At 42.9% G+C, this 22,105-nt stretch overlaps 1 protein-coding gene across 1 annotated transcript in view; it reads right to left on the bottom strand.

Moving 5' to 3' along the window:
• LOC126190909 (synaptic vesicle glycoprotein 2B-like) overlaps positions 1-22,105 on the bottom strand; it is a 249,317-nt gene that overhangs the window by 136,150 nt on the left and 91,062 nt on the right. The window contains exon 3 of the mRNA XM_049931539.1: positions 17,096-17,257. Within this exon, the coding sequence (XP_049787496.1) occupies positions 17,096-17,257 (162 nt within the window). The remainder of the gene's footprint in view (positions 1-17,095; positions 17,258-22,105) is intronic.

Below are 22,105 nucleotides of genomic sequence, written 5' to 3'. Positions count from 1 at the left end.
TCACTCCAAAAATGAGCAAACAAGCTATTAAGCAGGTTGTCATAATGATTTGTCTCATCAGTGTATTTTGAGTTCTTGCATATTATATGTTTGGTTAGATTCAAAGACAAGAGTCAGCACTTTCTTCTGATGACCCCTTTAATGACTTTCATGTCTTCCTTTACTCTGATATGGTGAGAAGCCCCAATGCTCAAGCAGTACTTAAGAATGGGTCATGGTATTGTTTTATAAGTGGTCTCTTGTGTAGAGGAGCTTCACTTTCCTAAAATTCTTCCAATAAACTGCTGTTGACCATTTGACTGCTCTACTACCTACATTTCACACTGGGTCTATTTCATATCCATGTGCAACACTATGTATAGATCTTAAGTCAATATGACTGTGTCGAGCAGCCCAACACTAATATTGCAGTCCAACTTCATGGGACTGTTTTTGCTACTCATCTGCATTAACTTACATTTTTCTACATCTGGAGTAGCTACCATCCATCACACCAATTAGACATTCTGTCTAAGCCATCCTATGCTGAAACACCAAAAAAACCTGGCTTAGGCATACATATTCAAATATAGAGATATGTAAATAGGCACAATATGGCACTGCGGTCGGCAACACCTGTATAAGACAAGTGTCTGGTGCAGTTGTTAGATCAGTTACTGCTGCTACAATGGCAAGTTGTCAAGGTTTACGTGAGTTTGAATCTGCAAGTACGTGACCAATGATGACTGAAGAGAATTGTTCAATGCAACAGAAGTGCAACACTTTGGCAAACTACTGCAGATTTCAATGTTGGACCATAAACAAGTGTCAATGTGCAAACCACTCAACGAAACATCATCGATGTGGGCTTTCGGAGCTGAAGGCCCACTCATGTACCCTTCATGACCGCACCACAAAAAGCTTTACATCTCACCCGGGCCCATCAACACCGATATTGGACTGTTGATGACTGGAAACATGTTCCCTGGTTGGACGAGTCTTGTATCAAGCAGATGGATGTGTACAGGTATGGAGACAACCTCATGAATCCATGGACCCTGGATGTCAGCAGGGGACTATTCAGGCTGGTGGAGGCTCTGTAATGGTGTGGGGTATATGCAGTTGGAATGATATGGGACCCCTGATACATCTAGGTACAACTCTGACAGGTGACACATACATAAGAATCCTGTCTGATCACCTGCATCCATTCATGCCCATTGTGCATTCCGAGGACTCCAGCAGGACAATGTGACAACCCACATGCCCAGAATAGCTACAGAGTGGCTCCAGGAACACTCTTCTGAGTTTAAACACTTCCGCTGGCCACCAAACTCCCCAGACATGAACATTATTGAGCGTATCTGGGATGCCTTGCAATGTTTAGTTCAGAAGAGATCTCCACCCCCTCATACTCTTACGAATTTATGGACAGCCCTGCAGGATTCAAGGTGTCAATTCCCTCCAGTGCTACTTCAGACTGTAGTCAAGTCTATGCCACATTGTGTTGCAGCGCTTCTGTGTGCTCACAGGGGACCTACATGATACGAGGCAGGTGTACCAGTTTCTTTGGCTCTTCAATGTGTATCCCCCTACAACACTCAATGGTGACACTTTTCCGCATGCAACACTATCATCAGCAAACAGTCACAGGTTGCTGGTCATGCTTTTACACATCCCTGGGGCAATGCTGATAATTCCCTTATCTCTGATGAATACTTGCCATCCAGGACAATGTGCTGGATTCTGTTACTTAAGAAGTCTTTATGCAACTCACATAGATAGGTATCTACTCAGTATGCACAGACCTCCATTAACCATCCATTCAGAATTAATAAAATATATTGGCCTATTATGTTGAAGTTGGGTGGATTTTCCATTAAAACACAATGTTTCATACCCATTTTCAAGGGGAATTGTAGCATTTTTGAATGTCTGATTCACACTGAACAACTATTGACTGCAGCAAAATTCTGTTTCGTGTAGTCTGATGCAGTGATGCTATCTCATATGCTTTGAATACCCAGTTGCAATTGTCCATTGTTGCTTGCTGTCATCCGCTATCACTATCACCCCATGGTGGAAGACTTGTACACATCTTCTTTAGCATTGAGATCCATATGTCATTCAGTTTCAATCCCTCCTTCTTCCTAATGAAATTCTTGGCATGTTTAACAATCTCTATGGCCCCCTGTATAGCTTTTCACAGTATCCACTTGTGGTTGCCAGTACTTGTGTCTTATCAAAATGAATGTGCAAAGCATGTTCTGCAACAGCTGATCTGTCAATCTCTCTTCTCCTACAGTGGCCATTTGCTCTTCTAGGCATTTTTTTTACCATTCTTTTTGTCAAAAATATCCTCCTCAGATGAAGATGAAATATTGAGTTTTAATTGAAAATCCTTCCATCGTGGTATAATATCCCAGAATGTGGTATCATAGATCAATACCACCCTCACTGGCACATCAGACACTGATAGTACTTGTGTGGGTCCCAGCAGTTCCGGTGATGCAAGCCCACTGAGTCATACCCTCAGTGGCTCTGACTATGAGCACCCTCTGCTGCCACAATATAAGATGGTGGCAGCAGCTACATGGACCAGTCTCAGTCACAGTCTTTGACAGTCTTGCAAAATCACTTGTGAAAACTAAAAGCAGGGACTGAATTTATAGTTACAACTTATCTTCAGGGGGTGAAATTTTTAGTACTGCTTAATGACGCATGAAAAAGTGCATGGCACTTTCTTAGCTGTAAGAACTACCAGTTCCTTCCTCAGGAAGAAGACTGTGATGGATTGTGGAGTTTTAAAAGTGAAAGGATGCATCCTATGAGACAATGATGACCTAACTCTGGCTTAATGGCCATCAGTATTCCAGAAGGAATGGAGATTTCATTGATAGAGAAAGGAAGTGAATACAATATGAGGCTCAGGATAGGTATTCTGAGCTAACAGAACTGAAAGAAAGCTTATGTGGTCCGAGGAATTGTGCCAATGTAAATGTGCGGTGATCTTGGCACAATTGGTTTTTTGTTGTTAATATGCTTTTCAAGCAGAATGCCTTGTCGATTAGTGTGGAATGGAGGGTGTACCTTAACATGACAGATTTTCTGGCAAACAATTTTATCAGTGAGACTACAAGGCTGTTCAATAAAACACAAGACACACAACTATAAGGTCTGCTAAAATTTCAACAAGAGAGAGAACAACACTTCTAGTCCCCACTGCTACTTTTGCATTGGACTGACTTCATGTTGAATACCTCTGCTTTCACATCTGAGACTTCAGTCATCAGCACTGATGACAAGCTTACATAATATTATTCACATTGGTGTAATAAGCTGCCGGGTCCTTACAAAGTCTACTTAAGAACTTCGCTCGTGCTGACCAATGATGCTGACTTGCAAGTTCACTGTCACATAATGTACCATGCTGCCATGATCGCTACTCTGATATGCCAGCCCAGCAAGTTTGAAAGCCTGCTGGAAGCTATGACAGCCAGTACACAGCACTGTTATTTCTGCAGGTGCTGGTATTGCTGCTGCAGCGCTGGCTGCAGAGTCACACCTGTTTTCCCAGCCTGTCAGCACTCCCGGCCACCCCCCAAAGCTAGTGGCGCAGCAGCTCAGTCTTCAGCCATAATTCTGCTGCGCTCTTGTACTTTTGTCACTACTCTTCATTTTCTTGGTCACAAGATTCACTACGTCGTAGGTTCTCACTCTTGGATTATTCATTAGGCTCAATAGTCTGTCATCCTGTCTGTATCGTCTAACTTCCTATTGTGTTGTCTTCCTGTTTACTCTTGGCAGCCTGCTGTTGGTGGCCTCAGCTGGTTGGCTAGTTTCTGCAAGTTCTCGAGTCATTCACAGCCTCGTCAGATTCCGGTCACAATAACTGGCAACGAGGTAAAAGGTTAGCAGAATCCCACAGTTGGAAAGCTTGTGTAAGTTACAGAAATGCCACAGCAACAGCTGCTGCAGTTGCAACAACAGCAACAATAAACTGAATTACTCCATCAGGAAATTCACCCTTTGAAGAATCAACTGGAGATTTAGAGTACCCAACCCATACGGGCAGTGGTCACTTCCCAGGTGGAGAGCCACTCACTGACATTTCTGTCTTTTAACAATAGCAAAGAGGACTGGGACATGTATTTGCAGCAGTTGAAACAGCACTTTACTGCCTTTTGTGTCTCTGATAATGCTAATCAACAGTCGCTCTTCCTTTCTTGGCCTTCCCTGGTGATATTTTTCTTACTGAAGAAGTTGGCTCCCCTCTCATATCCAGCTGCACTCACTTTCAAGGAGATGTGCTTGTTGCTTTCGAATTATTATTCAGAGCAGTTCCACGTGGTAGCGTCCGACCTCGAGTTCCATCGGTACCACAAGCAACCTGGTCAGCCCTATCACTTGTGGGTGACTGACTTGCAAGGTTTTAGCTGCCATTGCAATTTCAATCGTGTGAACCAAGCTTCCAAAACATCATATGCTGACTCCTTGATTTGAGACATTGTGGTCCAATTGTAAGTACACCCTGTCACTCTCAATGTGGTATTTTGAAAACTGAGCACTCTTTTGAAATTGTGCAGGTGCCAAATAAACTCCTCATGGCTTGGCCACAATTAGTAGCACTTCAGACACAACATTGCACCCCAGGGGAGTGGGACTATTGTAACCAGTGTTCCAGATGGTGGCATTGTGATTCATCAATTTCTGATGTGCCTCTGAACAGCCAGTCACACTCCATCAATGTGGGCATTGGGTCTTCCATCCTGTCCAGACTGTTTCATGTCACAACCACAAGCAGATTGTCTGAATTGCTGGGAGAACGACACTCATTGTGGCAAAGGTGGACATCTCCGAACTGTCTGTTGTAAACTGTAGGGACCACTGGACTGCATTACCCATCTGCATCAAGGGACAGTGCATGAGCATCATGTGATTATTCACCAGGATGATCCTTCCACTATCACAGTATTTAAACACTCTCACAGTTGTGGCAGGGACATCCATTCCAGGTGGACACAAAGAGCTATTATTTCCTTGGTCAACCCCCAAATGTATGCTCATTACCCTACATTTCTCTCACCCTGCCATACATTTGTTGTATATAGTGACAGTTAGATTCTTCTCTGGGATAAATTTACAGTTACAACTGCCTGCAAAAAATTCGCACAGTTGCTAATGCTGTTTGTTCTTAATAGTCATACATCTGGCTAACGTTGACCATCTAGATTCCTTCTCACTGTTTGTATTTTCCATCTCTGATGAGGTTCAGGTAGCATCTGACATGATTCCAGGAACTTAATGAACTTTGTGCCACCTTCATGCCTATATTCAAACCTGGTGCCACAGATTTCCAGGCTTATACCTCCTTACGTCCAGACACAGTGTCCCGTTTCTACCGGGCATGACTGGTCTGCTGTTAAGCAGAAACTCAATTGCCTCAACGAAACTGGTGTGACTGAATCTCTTAAAACCAGTGCTTGGGCCACACCCTGGTTGTGGTCACAAAACCCAATGTTTCCCTTCAGCTATGCAGAGACTTTAAATTGACAATCAGTGCCCTGGTATAAATGGAAACTTAGCCCAAATAATATCCAGAGGACCTCCTCATGTAGCTCCTCAGAAGCGAATATTTTTCTAAGATTGACCTTGCCGGTGCATATTTACAGATGCCACTGGATGAGAGGTTACAACACATCATCATTATTACCATCTGCTTTGGCTTATACAGTTACAAGCACTTGCTCTTTGGGATCTCTTCCCCTCCATCAATCTTCCAGATGTACCTGAAACAGTTAACCATGTTAATTCCTGCTTGCACAATCTATGTCAAAGACTTAATTGTCACGGGCACCACATGTCAGGACCATGTATGCAACCTTTGCATCTTATTTACTATGTTTCAGGACCCATGGTTCAAGTGCTTTTTACCCCAATGCCAGTTTTTTTTTTTTTTTTCTGGAGCAAATGGACTGCACCAGACTTGCTCAACAAATAAGGGATCTAGTCCCCTGACCGCAGTGTTGCAGCTATTGACTCTCTACCCAACCCCCAAAACTTAAAGGGGCTACAGGCTTTTTTGGGAAGGTGTATTATTATTTAAATGTTGTTCCACAAGAGGACAAGAAAACGATTCAGTACAGGAGGATGACTGCCTGCAAGCATGTTTTCACACAGCTGTAGCATCTGCTGCACTCTGTGCCCTGCCTTACAGCCTTCTCCCCCTCATGTCCTCTGGTTTTCACCAAGGGTGCCTCTCCCTATGGCAATTGGTGCCATGCTGGCAAAGAGGGACAATGGCAGTCCTGATAAACCAGTTGCATATGTGTCAAAGTTGCTGATACCTGTTTAAAAAAAACTACTCAGAGATAGAAAAAGAAGATTTGGTGACTGTCTTTGCAATAAATAAGTTCCATGTTTACTTATTTGGGAACAAGTTTACACTCCTTACAGATTGAAAACGATGGTAGAAGTTTTGGAGCCACGATCTCGACTTCCAGAGGATACGACACAATGGCCACAGCACTGTGTACTTTCCTCAGCTCCTACAAGCATATCATTAAATACAAGTTGATATCCCCATGAAAATGTGGAGCTCTCTCTTGACCACCCACAGAACCAGACACAACCTTTGACCAACAAGAAATCTCAAGTTTTCACGTAGTCATGAAAGTGGAATGGCAATGCATCTCAGACACTTTCCCATTACTGATGCTTAGATCACTACAGACACTTGCTGTGAGCCTGTCTTATGGTGCATTGTACACTATGTGCTACATGGGTGGCTCACATATTTTTCAAAGAACAACAATCCAGAGCTCTGCACCTGGGATAGCTCTCCCACCATTTGCCAGTTGTCGTCGATATTCTCCTGCTTGAGGCAGATCCTGACCGAGCTGTCATCCTGACTATCCTGCATCCTCAAGTTCTGCAACTTTTCCACTACAGACATTGTGTGTATCACAGATTAAATGCCTCATGAGGTTACAGGGCTGAGAAAGGACATGGAGGCCATGGTGCCAGCTGTTCCAATTGTACCAGGCACCAGGTTGCTCTGCCCCAGTCTACATCTACATCTACATCTACATCTAGATTTATACTCCGCAAGCCACCCAACGGTGTGTGGCGGAGGGCACTTTACATGCCACTGTCATTATCTCCCTTTCCTGTTCCAGTCGCGTATGGTTCGCGGGAAGAACGACTGTCTGAAAGCCTCTGTGCGCGCTCTAATCTCTCTAATTTTACATTCGTGATCTCCTCGGGAGGTATAAGTAGGGGGAAGCAATATATTCGATACCTCATCCAGAAACGCACCCTCTTGAAACCTGGCGAGCAAGCTACACCGCGATGCAGAGCGCCTCTCTTGCAGAGTCTGCCACTTGAGTTTGTTAAACATCTCCGTAATGCTATCACGGTTACCAAATAACCCTGTGACGAAACGCGCCGCTCTTCTTTGGATCTTCTCTATCTCCTCCGTCAACCCGATCTGGTACGGATCCCACACTGATGAGCAATACTCAAGTATAGGTCGAACGAGTGTTTTGTAAGCCACCTCCTTTGTTGATGGACTACATTTTCTAAGGACTCTCCCAATGAATCTCAACCTGGTACCCGCCTTACCAACAATTAATTTTATATGATCATTCCACTTCAAATCGTTCCGCACGCATACTCCCAGATATTTTACAGAAGTAACTGCTACCAGTGTTTGTTCCGCTATCATATAATCATACAATAAAGGATCCTTCTTTCTATGTATTCGCAATACATTACATTTGTCTATGTTAAGGGTCAGTTGCCACTCCCTGCACCAAGTGCCTATCCGCTGCAGATCTTCCTGCATTTCGCTACAATTTTCTAATGCTGCAACTTCTCTGTATACTACAGCATCATCCGCGAAAAGCCACATGGAACTTCCGACACTATCTACTAGGTCATTTATATATATTGTGAAAAGCAATGGTCCCATAACACTCCCCTGTGGCACGCCAGAGGTTACTTTAATGTCTGTAGACGTCTCTCCGTTGATAACAACATGCTGTGTTCTGTTTGCTAAAAACTCTTCAATCCAGCCACACAGCTGGTCTGATATTCCGTAGGCTCTTACTTTGTTTATCAGGCGACAGTACGGAACTGTATCGAACGCCTTCCGGAAGTCAAGAAAAATAGCATCTACCTGGGAGCCTGTATCTAATATTTTCTGGGTCTCATGAACAAATAAAGCGAGTTGGGTTTCACACGATCGCTGTTTCCGGAATCCATGTTGATTCCTACATAGTAGATTCTGAGTTTCCAAAAACGACATGATACTCGAGCAAAACACATGTTCTAAAATTCTACAACAGGTCCTTCACCCTTCGTGCAGTCCTCCATTGCCTCTGGTACTGCATTCATCTGGACTGTGATCACCCCTTTTTGGGCTCTATGTGCCCCATTGTCACGATGCTTACTCGTGCAACTCACATTATGGCCAGCATGGCACCCGTCACAACTGATACAATCTCATTCAGATTCTAGCCATCGAAGGGCTTCCCCGATTTGTCGTGTTGTACAATGGGCCCTAATTCATGGTGACAGCCTTTGAACAATTTTTCACCTCAAACAATGTCAAACGTCTGTTTAATATAGCATTTCACTCACCCTCCTCTGGTGAAATATAGCATATGGTGCAGATGTTTAAACAATGAATTTTAAAATAAGTGGCAACTACCACCACCAAAACAGCTGCATTCACAATGTTCCCGAGCTTATACAGGACTGCCCCTGTCCATGACCGTAGCCTGGCAGAGCTCCTCCATGGGTGTAGCCACACCTCAGTGCACTGTCAGATGCCCCAGGTTCTTGCCACCAGCTGGTGGGCTTCAGAGCTGTGACACCATTCATGCCACAAGTCCACCTTCCTGAGCGTCATCCAGGGTGCTTAAAACACTGCTACACCAGCAGCTGCTGGTGTTCACTGCAGCAGCATGGTGGCCACGGTGCTGTGCCTATCTCACCAGCCTGTCAGCACTTTCGGGTACCCTTTAAAGCTAGTTTCACAGTGGCTCAGTGCTCAGTCACTGTGCTCTTGTTTCTTTGTCATGACACATTGTCATCATGGTCACAGGATTCACTACACTTGGGGTTTTCACTCTCAGACTGCTCGTCAAACTTGTTATTCTGCCATGCCATCTCTGTTGTTTATTGTTCTGTTGTACTGTCCTCCTGTTTACTCTTGGTGTGTACTGTTGATGGCCTTGGCTGGTTGGCCAATTTCTGGGGGTTCTCAAGTTGCTCCCAATCTTGACTGATTTCAGTCACAGTAACTCCCTATCAACAATAAATGAACTGTATTTATGCAGATGATTAGCCTACTAATGTTATGATCTTGTCTCACAGTCATAACAATTGCAAATCGAGAGAAAGTAACCCTGTGACCAACTCAACGGGCAATTATTTTATTATGCAGAAACTTACTGGTATACAGTTTCCTTAGTAGTAGTAGTAGTTGTAGTAATAGTAGGTAATCTGCCTCATGGCAGGTCTTGTCATGGGTTAAGCTTTTTCCACCTTTGTCTGTCCATAGCCAGTCTTTTCATTTCTGAATATTTTTCTCCTTGGATATTGTCCAGCATTTGATATCTTCTTTCTCCTCTTCCCCTTTTTCCCTCCACCATTCCTTCTATTCCTTCCTTCAATGAACAGTCCCTCCTGAAACAACGTCCAATCCAGTTCTGTTTTATCTTTCTAATGACTTTCAGAATGTTTCTTTCTTCTCCAATTCTTCTTAATATTTCTTTATTCCTTACTCAGTCTCCCCATTTCAATATTTCCATTCTTCTCCATATCCACATCTCTAGTGCCTCTAATCTTCTTTCATCTTCCTTCCTCAATGCCCAGGTCTCTGCATCATACAGTGCAACACTCCAGACGTAACACTTGGAAAGCCTTTTCCTCAGATCTTTGTTTAGTGGTCTGCAAAGTAATTTCTGTTTCCTCTTGAATCCTTAATTTCTGTTGGGCAATACATATCATACATTATTACACTTCCCAAGTAATTGAAGTTATTCACTTGCTCTATTTCCTCTCTCCCTATTTTCATATGGCTTTTTCTCCTCTTTCCTCCAATTACCATGCTTTTTGTTTTCTTCTTGTTAATCTTCATTCCATATTCTTCTAATTTTGTGTTTTGATCATCTAACATTTGTTCCACCTCTCTTGCACTCTCCGTCTTCACAACCATGTCGTCTGCAAATCTTATACACTCCACTCTCCGATCCCCTACACAAACTCCTCTCCTTCCATGAAAACTTTCATTAATAATTTTCTCCAGATACATATTGAACAGTGTTGGTGATAAACAACCATCTTGTCCTACATCTTTTCCCAGTTCAATTTCTTCACTCATCACACCTCCTATTCTTACTCTTGCTCTCTGGTTCAAATATAAATTTCTGATTAGCCACCTATCCCTCCAGTCAATTCCATGTTTCCTTAGGATTTCCATCAGTTTGTCCCACCTGACATAGCCAAAAGCCTTCTCAAGATCAATGAACACAATGTACACCTTCCTTTTCTTCTCCATGTACCTCTCTCTTATCATTCTCAGTAGCCCATTGGTGTCTCTAGTTCCCACTCCTCGCCTGAAACCAAATTGTTCATCCCCTATTACACAATACAACTTTCCATATAACCTTCTTATAAGCATCCTCAGCAAGACTTTGGCTGCATGTGATATAAGGCTCACTGTTCTATGTTCCTCACACTTTTTGCTGTTCTTTTTCTTTTCTATAGGTATTAAGATACTTGTTATAAAACCTTTAGCCATCTTCCTGTCATGTATATTTGATTACACAATTCAATCAACTCCCTTTTCCCTTCTTTCTCCAACGACTTTAACAGTTCCACAGGAATCTCATCAATTCCCATCGCTCTGTTTTTCATCTCCTTCATAGATGTTTCAATCTCACTAGTTAGTATTGCATTTCCTTTGTCATCATCTGCAACTTTATCTTCTTCTTGTATCCCAAGCTCTTCTTCACTTGGTTGGCTGTCTGCAGCATATAGCCATTCTATATATTCTTCCCATTTTCTCATTATTTCTGGGGGTTCACTCACCATTTTACCATCTGCTGCCTCTACTTCCTTTAGTCCATTGTTGTTTCTCTTCTCCCTGAATGTCAAATCGATTGCTTCTTTGTACATCAAATCATATTTTCCTTCTTTCTCAAATTTCTCTGTCTTGTCACACTTTTCTGTCAGCCATTTCTCCTTTGCTTTTTCTTTCTCCTTTCTTAATTAATTATTTAACCTCCTGTAGTTGTGCTTCCCTTCTTCTGTGTTTGCAGTTTTCCATTTCCTGCAGTCATCCATCTTCGTTATCATATCTGGTGTTACCCATTCTTTCTTTACTTTTTTCCTCTCCTTGACTCCAAGCATTTCCTTAGCCACCTTTCTGATCCCATTTTTAAAATGATCCCATCTTCCTTCTGTGCATTCTGTTTCCTGTCCTTGCATCATGATTTAACAAATTGCATTCTCTAATTTTTCACAACTGCCTTTGTCTTCCAGTTTCTCAAAGTTAATGTGCTCTCTCTTCTGCCCTTAAATACAGTCTTATTGAATTTGTTTCAAACAGTATGTCTCATATTGTGGTGTTTTGAGATGCATAAATATCAACATGTACTTGTACATCATACTCCACAAACCGCCTAACAGTGTGTTGAGGAGGATACTTCTGGTATTATTGACTGATCCCCTCTACTGTTCCACCTGTGAATGGTGTCTGGGAAGAATGCTTGTTCATAAGTTCCTGTATTAGCTATAATTTCTTGAATTTTCTTGCCATGAACATTTCACAAGATGTGTGTGAGAGGAAGAAATATATTGTCCAACTGTTCCCTAAAAGTGCTCTCTCAAAATGTAAATAGTAAAACTTCTCAGCGATGTACAATGCCTCTCTTGTAGCATCTGCCACTGGAGTTTGTTGAGCATCTCTGTAACACACTCGCACCAATTAAACGATCCCATGATGAAACACACTGCTCTTCAATGGATCTTCTCTATCTCTTCTATCAGTGCTACCTGGTAAGGATCCCAGATTGATAAACAATACTCAAGACTCAGTAAACCAAGTGCCTTGAAGCCAGTTCCTTCATGAATGAATTACATTTCCTTAAGATTCCTTCTATGAACCTCAGTGTGGTATCTGCTTTTCCTACTACTGATTGTTTTATGTGGTAAAGCCACGTAAGGTTACACTGGATAGTTACTCCTAGATATTTTATGGTAAGCTGTTGTATCCAGCAATTTGTCATCAATTGTGTAATTCTAAAGAGTGGATTTCTTTTCCCATGTATGTACAATATGTTTTTTATGATAATAATAGAGGGAAACATTCCACATGGGAAAAATATATCTAAAAAAAAGATTATGTGACTTACCAAACGAAAGTGCTGGCAGGTCGATAGACACACAAACAAACACAAACATACACACAAAATTCAAGCTTTCGCAACCAACGGTTGCTTCATCAGGAAAGAGGGAAGGAGAAGGAAAAACGAAAGGATGTGGGTTTTAAGGGAGAGGATAAGGAGTCATTCCAATTCCGGGAGCGGAAAGACTTACCTTAGGGGGAAAAAAGGACAGGTATACACTCGCACACACACACACACACACACACACACACACACACCCACACACACACACACACACACACACACACACACACACACATATCCATCCGCACATACACAGACACAAGCAGACATTTGTACAGGAAAGAGTTTGGGCAGAGATGTCAGTCGAGGCGGAAGTACAGAGGCAAAGATGTTGTTGAAAGACAGGTGAGGTATGAGCAGCGGCAACTTGAAATTAGCGGAGGTTGAGGCCTGGTGGATAACGCGAGGAGAGGATATGCCGAAGGGCAAGTTCCCATCTCCGGAGTTCTGACAGGTTGGTGTTAGTGGGAAGTATCCAGATAACCCGGACAGTCTAACACTGTGCCAAGATGTGCTGGCCATGCACCAAGGCATGTTTAGCCACAGGGTGATCCTCATTACCAACAAACACTGTCTGCCTGTGTCCATTCATGCGAATGGACAGTTTGTTGCTGGTCATTCCCACATAGAAAGCTTCACAGTGTAGGCAGGTCAGTTGGTAAATCACGTGGGTGCTTTCACACGTGGCTCTGCCTTTGATTGTGTACACCTTCCGGGTTACAGGACTGGAGTAGGTGGTGGTGGGAGGGTGCGTGGGACAGCTTTTACACCGGGGATGGTTACAAGGGTAGGAGCCAGAGGGTAGGGAAGGTGGTTTGGGGATTCCATAGGGATGAACTATGAGGTTAAGAAGGTTAGGTGGACGGCGAAAAGACACTCTTGGTGGAGTGGGGAGGATTTCATGAAGGATGGATCTCATTTCAGGGCAGGATTTGAGGAAGTCGTATCCCTGCTGGAGAGCCACATTCAGAGTCTGATCCAGTCCCGGAAAGTATCCTGTCACAAGTGGGGCACTTTTGTGGTTCTTCTGTGAGAGGTTCTGGGTTTGAGGGGATGAGGAAGTGGCTCTCGTTATTTGCTTCTGTACCAGGCCGGGAGGGTAGCTGCGGGATGCAAAAGCTGTTTTCAGGTTGTTGGTGTAATGGTTCAGGGATTCCGGACTGGAGCAGATTCATTTGCCACGAAGACCTAGGCTGTAGGGAAGGGACCGTTCGATGTGGAATGGGTGGCAGCTGTCATAATGGAGGTACTGTTGCTTGTTGGTGGGTTTGATGTGGACGGACGTGTGAAGCTGGCCATTGGACAGGTGGAGGTCAACGTCAAGGAAAGTGGCATGGGATTTGGAGTAGAACCAGGTGAATCTGATGGAACCAAAGGAGTTGAGGTTGGAGAGGAAATTTTGGAGTTCTTCTTCACTGTGAGTCCAGATCATGAAGATGTCATCAATAAATCTGTACCAAACTTTGGGTTTGCAGGCCTGGGTAACCAAGAAGGCTTCCTCTAAGCGACCCATTAATAGGTTGGGGTACAAGGGGACCATCCTGGTACCCATGGCTGTTCCCTTTAATTGTTGGTATGTCTGGCCTTCAAAAGTGAAGAAGTTGTGGGTCAGGATGAAGCTGGCTAAGGTAATGAGGAAAGAGGTTTTAGGTAGGGTGGCAGGTGACCGGCGTGAAAGGAAGTGCTCCATCGCAGCGAGGCCCTGGACGTGTGGAATATTTGTGTATAAGGAAGTGGCATCAATGGTTACAAGGATGGTTTCTGGGGGTAACAGATTGGGTAAGGATTCCAGGCGCTCGAGAAAGTGGTTGGTGTCTTTGATGAAGGATGGGAGACTGCCTGTAATGGGTTGAAGGTGTTGATCTACGTAGGCAGAGGTACATTCTGTGGGGGCTTGGTAACCAGCTACAATGGGGCGGCCGGGATGATTGGGTTTGTGAATTTTAGGAAGAAGGTAGAAGGTAGGGGTGCGGGGTGTCGGTGGGGTTAGGAGGTTGATGGAGTCAGGTGAAAGGTTTTGTAGGGGGCCTAAGGTTCTGAGGATTCCTTGAAGCTCCGCCTGGACATCAGGAATGGGATTATTGGCAAACTTTGTAAGTAGTGTTGTCTGAAAGCTGACGCAGTCCCTCAGCCACATACTCCTGACGATCAAGTACCACAGTCGTGGAACCCTTGTCTAGCCTTCGTAACCTCTTAGTTCATCCCTATGAAATCCCCAAACCACCTTCCCTACCCTCTGGCTCCTACCCTTGTAAACGTCCCCAGTGTAAAACCTGTCCCACGCACCCTCCCACCACCACCTACTCCAGTCCTGTAACCCGGAAGGTGTACACAATCAAAGGCAGAGCCACGCGTGAAAGCACCCACGTGATTTACCAACTGACCTGCCTACACTGTGAAGCTTTCTATATGGGAATGACCAGCAACAAACTGTCCATTCGCATGAATGGACACAGGCAGACAGTGCTTGTTGGTAATGAGGATCACCCTGTGGCTAAACATGCCTTGGTGCACGGCCAGCACATCTTGGCACAGTGCTACACCGTCCGGGTTATCTGGATACTTCCCACTAACACCGACCTGTCAGAACTCCGGAGATGGGAACTTGCCCTTCGGCATATCCTCTCCTCGCGTTATCCGCCAGGCCTCAACCTCTGCTAATTTCAAGTTGCCGCCGCTCATACCTCACTTGTCTTTCAACAACATCTTTGCCTCTGTACTTCCGCCTCAACTGACATCTCTGCCCAAACTCTTTGCCTGTACAAATGTCTGCTTGTGTTTGTGTATGTGCGGATGGATATATGTGTGTGTGTGTGTGTGTGTGTGTGTGTGTGTGTGTGTGTGTGTGTGTTTGTGTGTGTGTGCGCGCGAGTGTATACCTGTCCTTTTTTCCCCCTAAGGTAAGTCTTTCCGCTCCCGGGATTGGAATGACTCCTTACCCTCTCCCTTAAAACCCACATCCTTTCGTCTTTCCCTCTCCTTCCCTCTTCCCTGATGAAGCAACCGTTGGTTGCGAAAGCTTGAATTTTGTGTGTATGTTTGTGTTTGTTTGTGTGTCTATGAAACTGCCAGCACTTTCGTTTGGTAAGTCACACCATCTTTGTTTTTAGATATACAATATGTTTTTTATTTATTTATGCTTGGAGGCAACTGCCAGAGTCTGCACCATTCATGAGTCCTCTGCAGGTCATTGTACAAATCAGTACTGTCTTCTGGCATTTTTACTTTCTTGTAGACACCTATATCATTTGCAAGAACATCTTTTAGAGCTGCTGATGCCTTCTGCTATATCATTTATATACTTTGCAAACAGTAATGGTCCTATCGCACTTTAAACCTGTTGATTTTGTTCTATTAGGAGTGACATATTGAGTTCAATCTGTAAGGAAGTCTTGAATCCAGTCACAAATCAGGCCTGATACTTGGTAAACTCATATTTTTTCCCTAAACAGCAGTGTAGGATGCTGTCCTATTCCTTCTTGAAGTCCAGGAACATAGGCATAACCTGAGCACCATAGTCTGCAGCAATACGGATCTCGTGGAGGCACAGAGTGAGCTGAATTTTGCAAGATCTCTGTTTGCTGAATCCATGTTGATTTTTATAGAGGAGATTTTTGTTCTCCAAAAATTCATAATTATTTAACATAAAACATGTTCCATAATTCTTCAATGATATAGGCCTATAACTGTCTGCATGTGTGCTCCAAATGAGATGGACCTGCACTTAATTTCAGCACTAGGTACCTTTCATTGCTCCAGTGATCTATGATAAACTGATGGTAGAAGGGGAGCAAGTTCTTCTGTATAATCTTTGTAGAATCTTATAGGTCTATCAGCTGGTCCTGATGCCTTTCCACTACTAAGTGACTGCAGTTACTTTTCTGTTCTGTTGCTGACTAACTCAGTATCTGCTATTTTGACATTCATGCTGTCATTGGAAAGAGGGACTCTATTATGATCTTCTGCAGTGAAACAATTTCAGAAGACCAAATTCAATATTTCGATTTTCTCTCTGTCATCTTCAGTTTCTGCGCCGGTAGGGTCATTGAGTGAATGAATAGAGGATTTCAAACTGCTTGCTGATTTTAAGTAAGACCAAAACCTCATGCTGGTGGTTTGAAAAATTTTACTTTCAAAGTCATTGAATGATAAATGTCCTTGTTAACTAAGCCAAAAATCAATTACTTTTATGGATTAAAAGAAGTCATGATGCAGATGCTTCTGATTCCTGCAGCTAATGTAACATATCAGGTTTGTACAGTTTATTTAACTGCAACTCTAACATTCAGATGCAAAATACACATATTGACATATTCATTGATTGATATTTATTTCATGTATCTCATATTTACTCAGTAAATAGCTTCATGAATAGCTACTCAACATTAAGCACAATTACTTTAAAAAATACAAATTTCCTTCAGAATCTACAAGTCATATACATTTTTGTTTTCGATAAATTATTAATATTTATGATGATTTATGTGCCCTGACTGTTCATTGATTTTTTTTTTTACTTTAAAATCAGTTACTCTCAGTTATGCTCTGTACTCACAAAATCATGTCATTATAATAACTGTAAGAAATAATTTAAGTTTCAGTCTATTTACATAAATTAATGACTGATTGCTCACCTGCATACATGATAGAGTTAAGTAAGCCTTTGTCAGATGGCTGCATTTGTAGGTCACACTGTGCTGCTGGTAGCAGGTATGACATCGATGAAGAACTGAACTGGTTTGCGAGGGAGCATACCACACATATAAAAAATAATAGATAGTTGTACATCCCAAAACCTAAAAAAAGAGAACAGATTCAGAAAATTGAAATTACTTTTATTATTGTGACTTATAATTTTTATTTTGTTTATTAAAGAAAGTGTGCATGCTATTGCTATAATAATACTGAAAACTTCCAATCCACAGTAATTTTCTGATCTTTTTTATGTTGTCCAAACACCATCTGTCATTCACCTGCAATTGAGCAACAGCGATCTTATTTTTTGCCTGTAATAAAGTAATATGATGATAAGGTTGTCAGATTGTCATTTTCATGTCAACAAATATAGTAGACCACTATGATCTCCATAATATTGTACAGGATGGCAACCAGTCAAGGAATATTTTAGGGAATTAGTTCAAAAATTTATTTCAAAGGCCCTGTGGAATCTTTGCAATTTTTCTCCCAGAGTAATTCACGTCATGTCTACATGACACAAATTGCTTGCCTTTCAAAACTGAGGTGGTTCTGTCCAGTTAAAGCTGCTGACGAGAGACACCCTGAGCCCTCTGCTGAAACTGCTAGCGAATTCACGCCATTGGTTTTAGCCAGTAGCATGCACGGGATACCAATCACGTGTGTGGATGCTGGAGTGTTCTGCGGTGCAGAACACACTTGCTTCTCTTTCTTGTAATCCAGACCTCGAGCAGAACATATGTCTTTTTGGAAGGCAGAGCCTCTGGCTCTGCTTTCACGTCCGGCCACCAATGTAAGTCAAAGTGAACCGCTTCCCCTTCAGTTACCCATTTCATTTAATTGTTTGACCTCCTAGATTAGCTTAAACCTGCTAACTTCTGACCCTTGGCGTGCATTTTGTTCTCCATATATTGAAATATATCCTCTTTATTGTACTTATTTTCCTGTTTTGTCATTTCACAGCAGCCCTGGATGCCCACTATCAAATCCTGACCACTCGACCTTCTGCACACTACCGCCACAAGGCATATTTAACAACCTTCTTCCCCCTTCCCTGACATTTTATACATTAACATTGATGTCAGAAGTTCTCTCCTCATCCCCAAACCACATTCTCCTTTTACATTTGGTGACCAGAAGTGGGACGTTAGCATCTGTATAACTTTACATTGGTTGCAGAAGTCCCTCATAAACTTCCCCTAACTTTACAATTGGTGTCAGAATCGTGATTCATTCGCACCATTCGGTCCACAGGGTGGCCGTTTATTCTGGTTAATGTTTGAAATTGTGTGGTCGGTCAATATTCTCCACTATTATTATTCTACAAGCCGAGCCTGGGTGCCGCAGCGCATTGGCTCGACGTCGCACCAGATTCTGCGCCTGCACATACCAGCGCCCGGGGCAAAGTCTGCCTGCATCTTGCCGAGCGCGCCACCAACCCGTGCATGCCAGACATCTGAGCCGCTGCCGTGGCTCCAGCTGTTCACGACCGGCACGGCTCCCCTGCAGCTGCCGCCCACCCACCCCTGTCACCCCTGATATCGCCAATCCTCCGAGATGCACCTCACTGCGCACATGCATTCTGCTCGTGCTCTGGCAGCATTTGACGCACGCAGCCAGCCCAGATGTCCGCATCGCGTGCCCCGCTGTTGTCGCCCAGCTGCACGGCCCACCTGTCAACGCACCACCCAACGTTCACTGCCGGTCAACTCCCCGCTGCCATCTCTGTTTGGGTCCTGGAATCAACATCTGGGGCGCGTATTTTCGCCATCGTGCAGCCAGCCACCCCACTGCCTATGCCACTGCTACACCAGTGCCGCATGCATACGGCCCTCAGCCACCGCACTGCTGTGAGTGTTAATATATACTGAAGCATTTGCAGCATTTTCTCTGGATACAGAGAAGAACTTTTAGATCTCCTTTATAGCATAAATTTTGCATCCATAATAACTCTGTTGTCGAAGAAGTATGTCATGCTTAGTTGTTGTGATTAGAAGTGTTTTAAGATATTTTTTGTATAGCTTTTTGTTTATCTCCAGGGATGTGCAGCTTGCACAATGTGTTTGGCAACCACAGAGTCTCCCAGCTGTTCAAGGCATTTTCTTCCATTTCGTTTTTGTGTCATGATCAACTCTTTCTCTTTCATCTTTCCTATAAGCATCATTTCTCCACCCTATAATGAAAGCAGGTTCCTTATCCTTGCCCCACAGACATGAGTGCTTAAGGGCTCTGTAACGCCCTGTACCATCATACTGCGGCTGCAAGGTATCTGTAATATACTGCGTCTGCGAGGTATCCGTAATTGTTGGCACCCTAAATGAACTTTTTCTATCTTCTCTTTTTTTCTTTTCTTGTCTCTCTGCATCCTCTTTCCTGACCATTTATTCTTTTTCTGTCCATGCCTTCTGTTTTCATAAGTGGTAGTTCCTTGATTGGTTAACTCAATGCATGAAGCTACGAGATGACTTCCGGCTGTTAACCCCCAGAGGGCAGCAAAGTTTTGTTGATGATGAAAGAAAATTGATTTGTTTTACCCCTGTAAGTTGATTGGTGAGCAAGCAAGAGGTCCTGTGTGTGTTGTTTTAAGTGATGCTAAGTGGTCTGTTTTATACCACCGACCCGAGATCAGAACAGAACCGCTAGCCAAGATTCACTTTACCATGCAGCGAGTTTCCAGTTGAGACAATGTTTTTTAGTCGATTAAACTGTGGCCTATGTTCCCAGTGAATGCTTACTATAAGCAGAGACCGCATGACGCAACCACCTGGACTGGCACAGCTGTCGCCTTGTGATAAGCCAGTCACACCCCAAATGCTACCACTTCTCTCCCTATTCTTCATCTTGCCTGTCATAAATTAAGTCTAATCTTCATTTGATTTATAAGTCATTTATTGTATACGTTTTGAGTGACCATGTACGGAGAGTATTAAGTGTTTAAAGGTAGCCTCTCCCAACTGCCGCGTAAGTATTTCTCATTTGATGGTTCCAAATAAATTGTGTTTTTTCTCCCCTTATGGTTTTACGTTAGATTTAAGCATTTCATAATCATTCTGCTGCATAGCAAAGCCCCTGAGATACTACATATATGTTATTTCACACCTGTGTTTTTATAATTTATGCCGCTTGTGTTGTATAATATGTGCTTGTACTTTATATTACTAACTCCAGAATGTAAGGGCCCGCCACAGCCCTGGATTTTAGATATGTTGCACTACAGCAACACCCCTATTATATAAGATTCCCCTTAAGTCACGTTACCTGACTTTATGAGTTAACGGTTCCAGAATCCTAGTACGCACCATGTTCATGCCCAGAGCCGAACTGGTATGTTTAGAAGTGAGTGAAGTACCTGAGTTATATAAAATACCCAATAGAGATGAGTAGAACGCGCCCCTGAAGTTGAGAGGAAGTACGCTACCCTCTCACTGTAGAGTGGTAAGCGAGATAGATTTTGTTATAGGATAGAAGTAATTAAGTTTCACTCAAGTAAATGAAGAATAGTTGTTAGCACCCGATGTGTGTTTTGCAAATTTAAGAATTCACCCAGATGAACACAAGTTTCGTTATTGTTCACCCTACTTCTTATGAAGTAATTTAGTGATGTGGTGTATTAACCTATTTGCCTTATATTCAGCTTTGTTGCAGAATTTTTGTATTGCACCGAATTTCACTTTTAGATCTCCCTTATTGACAATGATTTTGTTTTGCCTTTTGAAAGAATGCATCAAGTTTTCCCTGCCAAAGTTTTTCTACAATGTTACTTTTTACAAGCCTATGTCGTTGAATATTTCATTTTGTTGTCAAACCTAGAATGTGGATCCCCTCCTTCCAGTGTCTATTCTATTTGTCTTTTATTGTTCAATAGATTCTGATACTTTGGATTTTCATCTAACTCTTGTAACTACTACTCCACTGTTCCACTGCTTTGCAGATGAGCTAAGTCTACTGTTGTTTTAGAAGCACTTATTTCCCTGTTTTCTTTCAAGCTGCCTAAGGTTAAAAAATGATTGCAAGTTTTTCATTCTCATGCCCGCAGACTATGCTATAGTTCTGAGTGGAGTTTGGAAGCAAGCGACCTCCAGCTGATGCAAAGCAGAAGCACATCATAATAATGAAGTGCGCCGTTATGGGGTGTTTTCCCGTGGACCACCATTTAGTTTGGTGGTATTTCACACTTCTGAGCCTCCTCCAAAGTATAGTACCACCAGACCACCATCTGTAAATGCTTAACATGCCCACTACGATATGCATTTTCGTGGAAATCCTTGCTAAGTGAAGCACCCAAGTTATATAAAATACTTAATAGAGAAGAGCTGAATGAAGTTGAGAAGAAGGGTGCTACCCTCTCGCTATAGAGCGGTAAGCGAGATAGAGAGTTCACCCAGATGAACACAAGTTTTGTTATTATTCACCCTACTTCTTATGAAGTAATTTATTGATGAAGTGAGGATGTTACGAGGGAGCACGGAAATTGACACTGCTACCATTTGGATACAGTGCCCCCCCCCCATCCCGTGTGTTTAGGAAGTGAGAGACACCCGTTCATTTATTCAAACAAACACACCCATGATGTTACAAGATTGAAGCTCCCACTGAAATAAGCACTAATTTGCTGATGTTTAGCACCCATGATGTGATGTCATTGCCCAAGCGCAGTAACATGTTATTTTGTTGATAATTTAGTTAGCAAGAGACTTCCACCCAAATGAATAAAAAGTTTCATTGTACAATGTCGCAGTAGTTCGTGGCCCCCCTTTTTTTTCTTAGCTCACCCTGTTACTTCAGGGATTTTGGGAATTTCTTAGTAGTTAACCACCGTGAGACGTAATCGCCCTGTGTCTTTCTTGCCCATGCATTGCATTGGGTTACTACCATTACTCTGAGTTGCTCGTCTACCTGAACTTGTTCCCAATTATACCCAATTCCTTATCCTTTAACATGAGCATCCT

This window comes from Schistocerca cancellata, chromosome 6 (genome assembly GCF_023864275.1).
Source record: "Schistocerca cancellata isolate TAMUIC-IGC-003103 chromosome 6, iqSchCanc2.1, whole genome shotgun sequence".
NCBI lineage: Eukaryota > Metazoa > Arthropoda > Insecta > Orthoptera > Acrididae > Schistocerca > Schistocerca cancellata.
The sequence above is the reverse complement of the archived record's forward strand: the minus strand, read 5'-3'. Positions and strand labels throughout refer to the sequence as shown.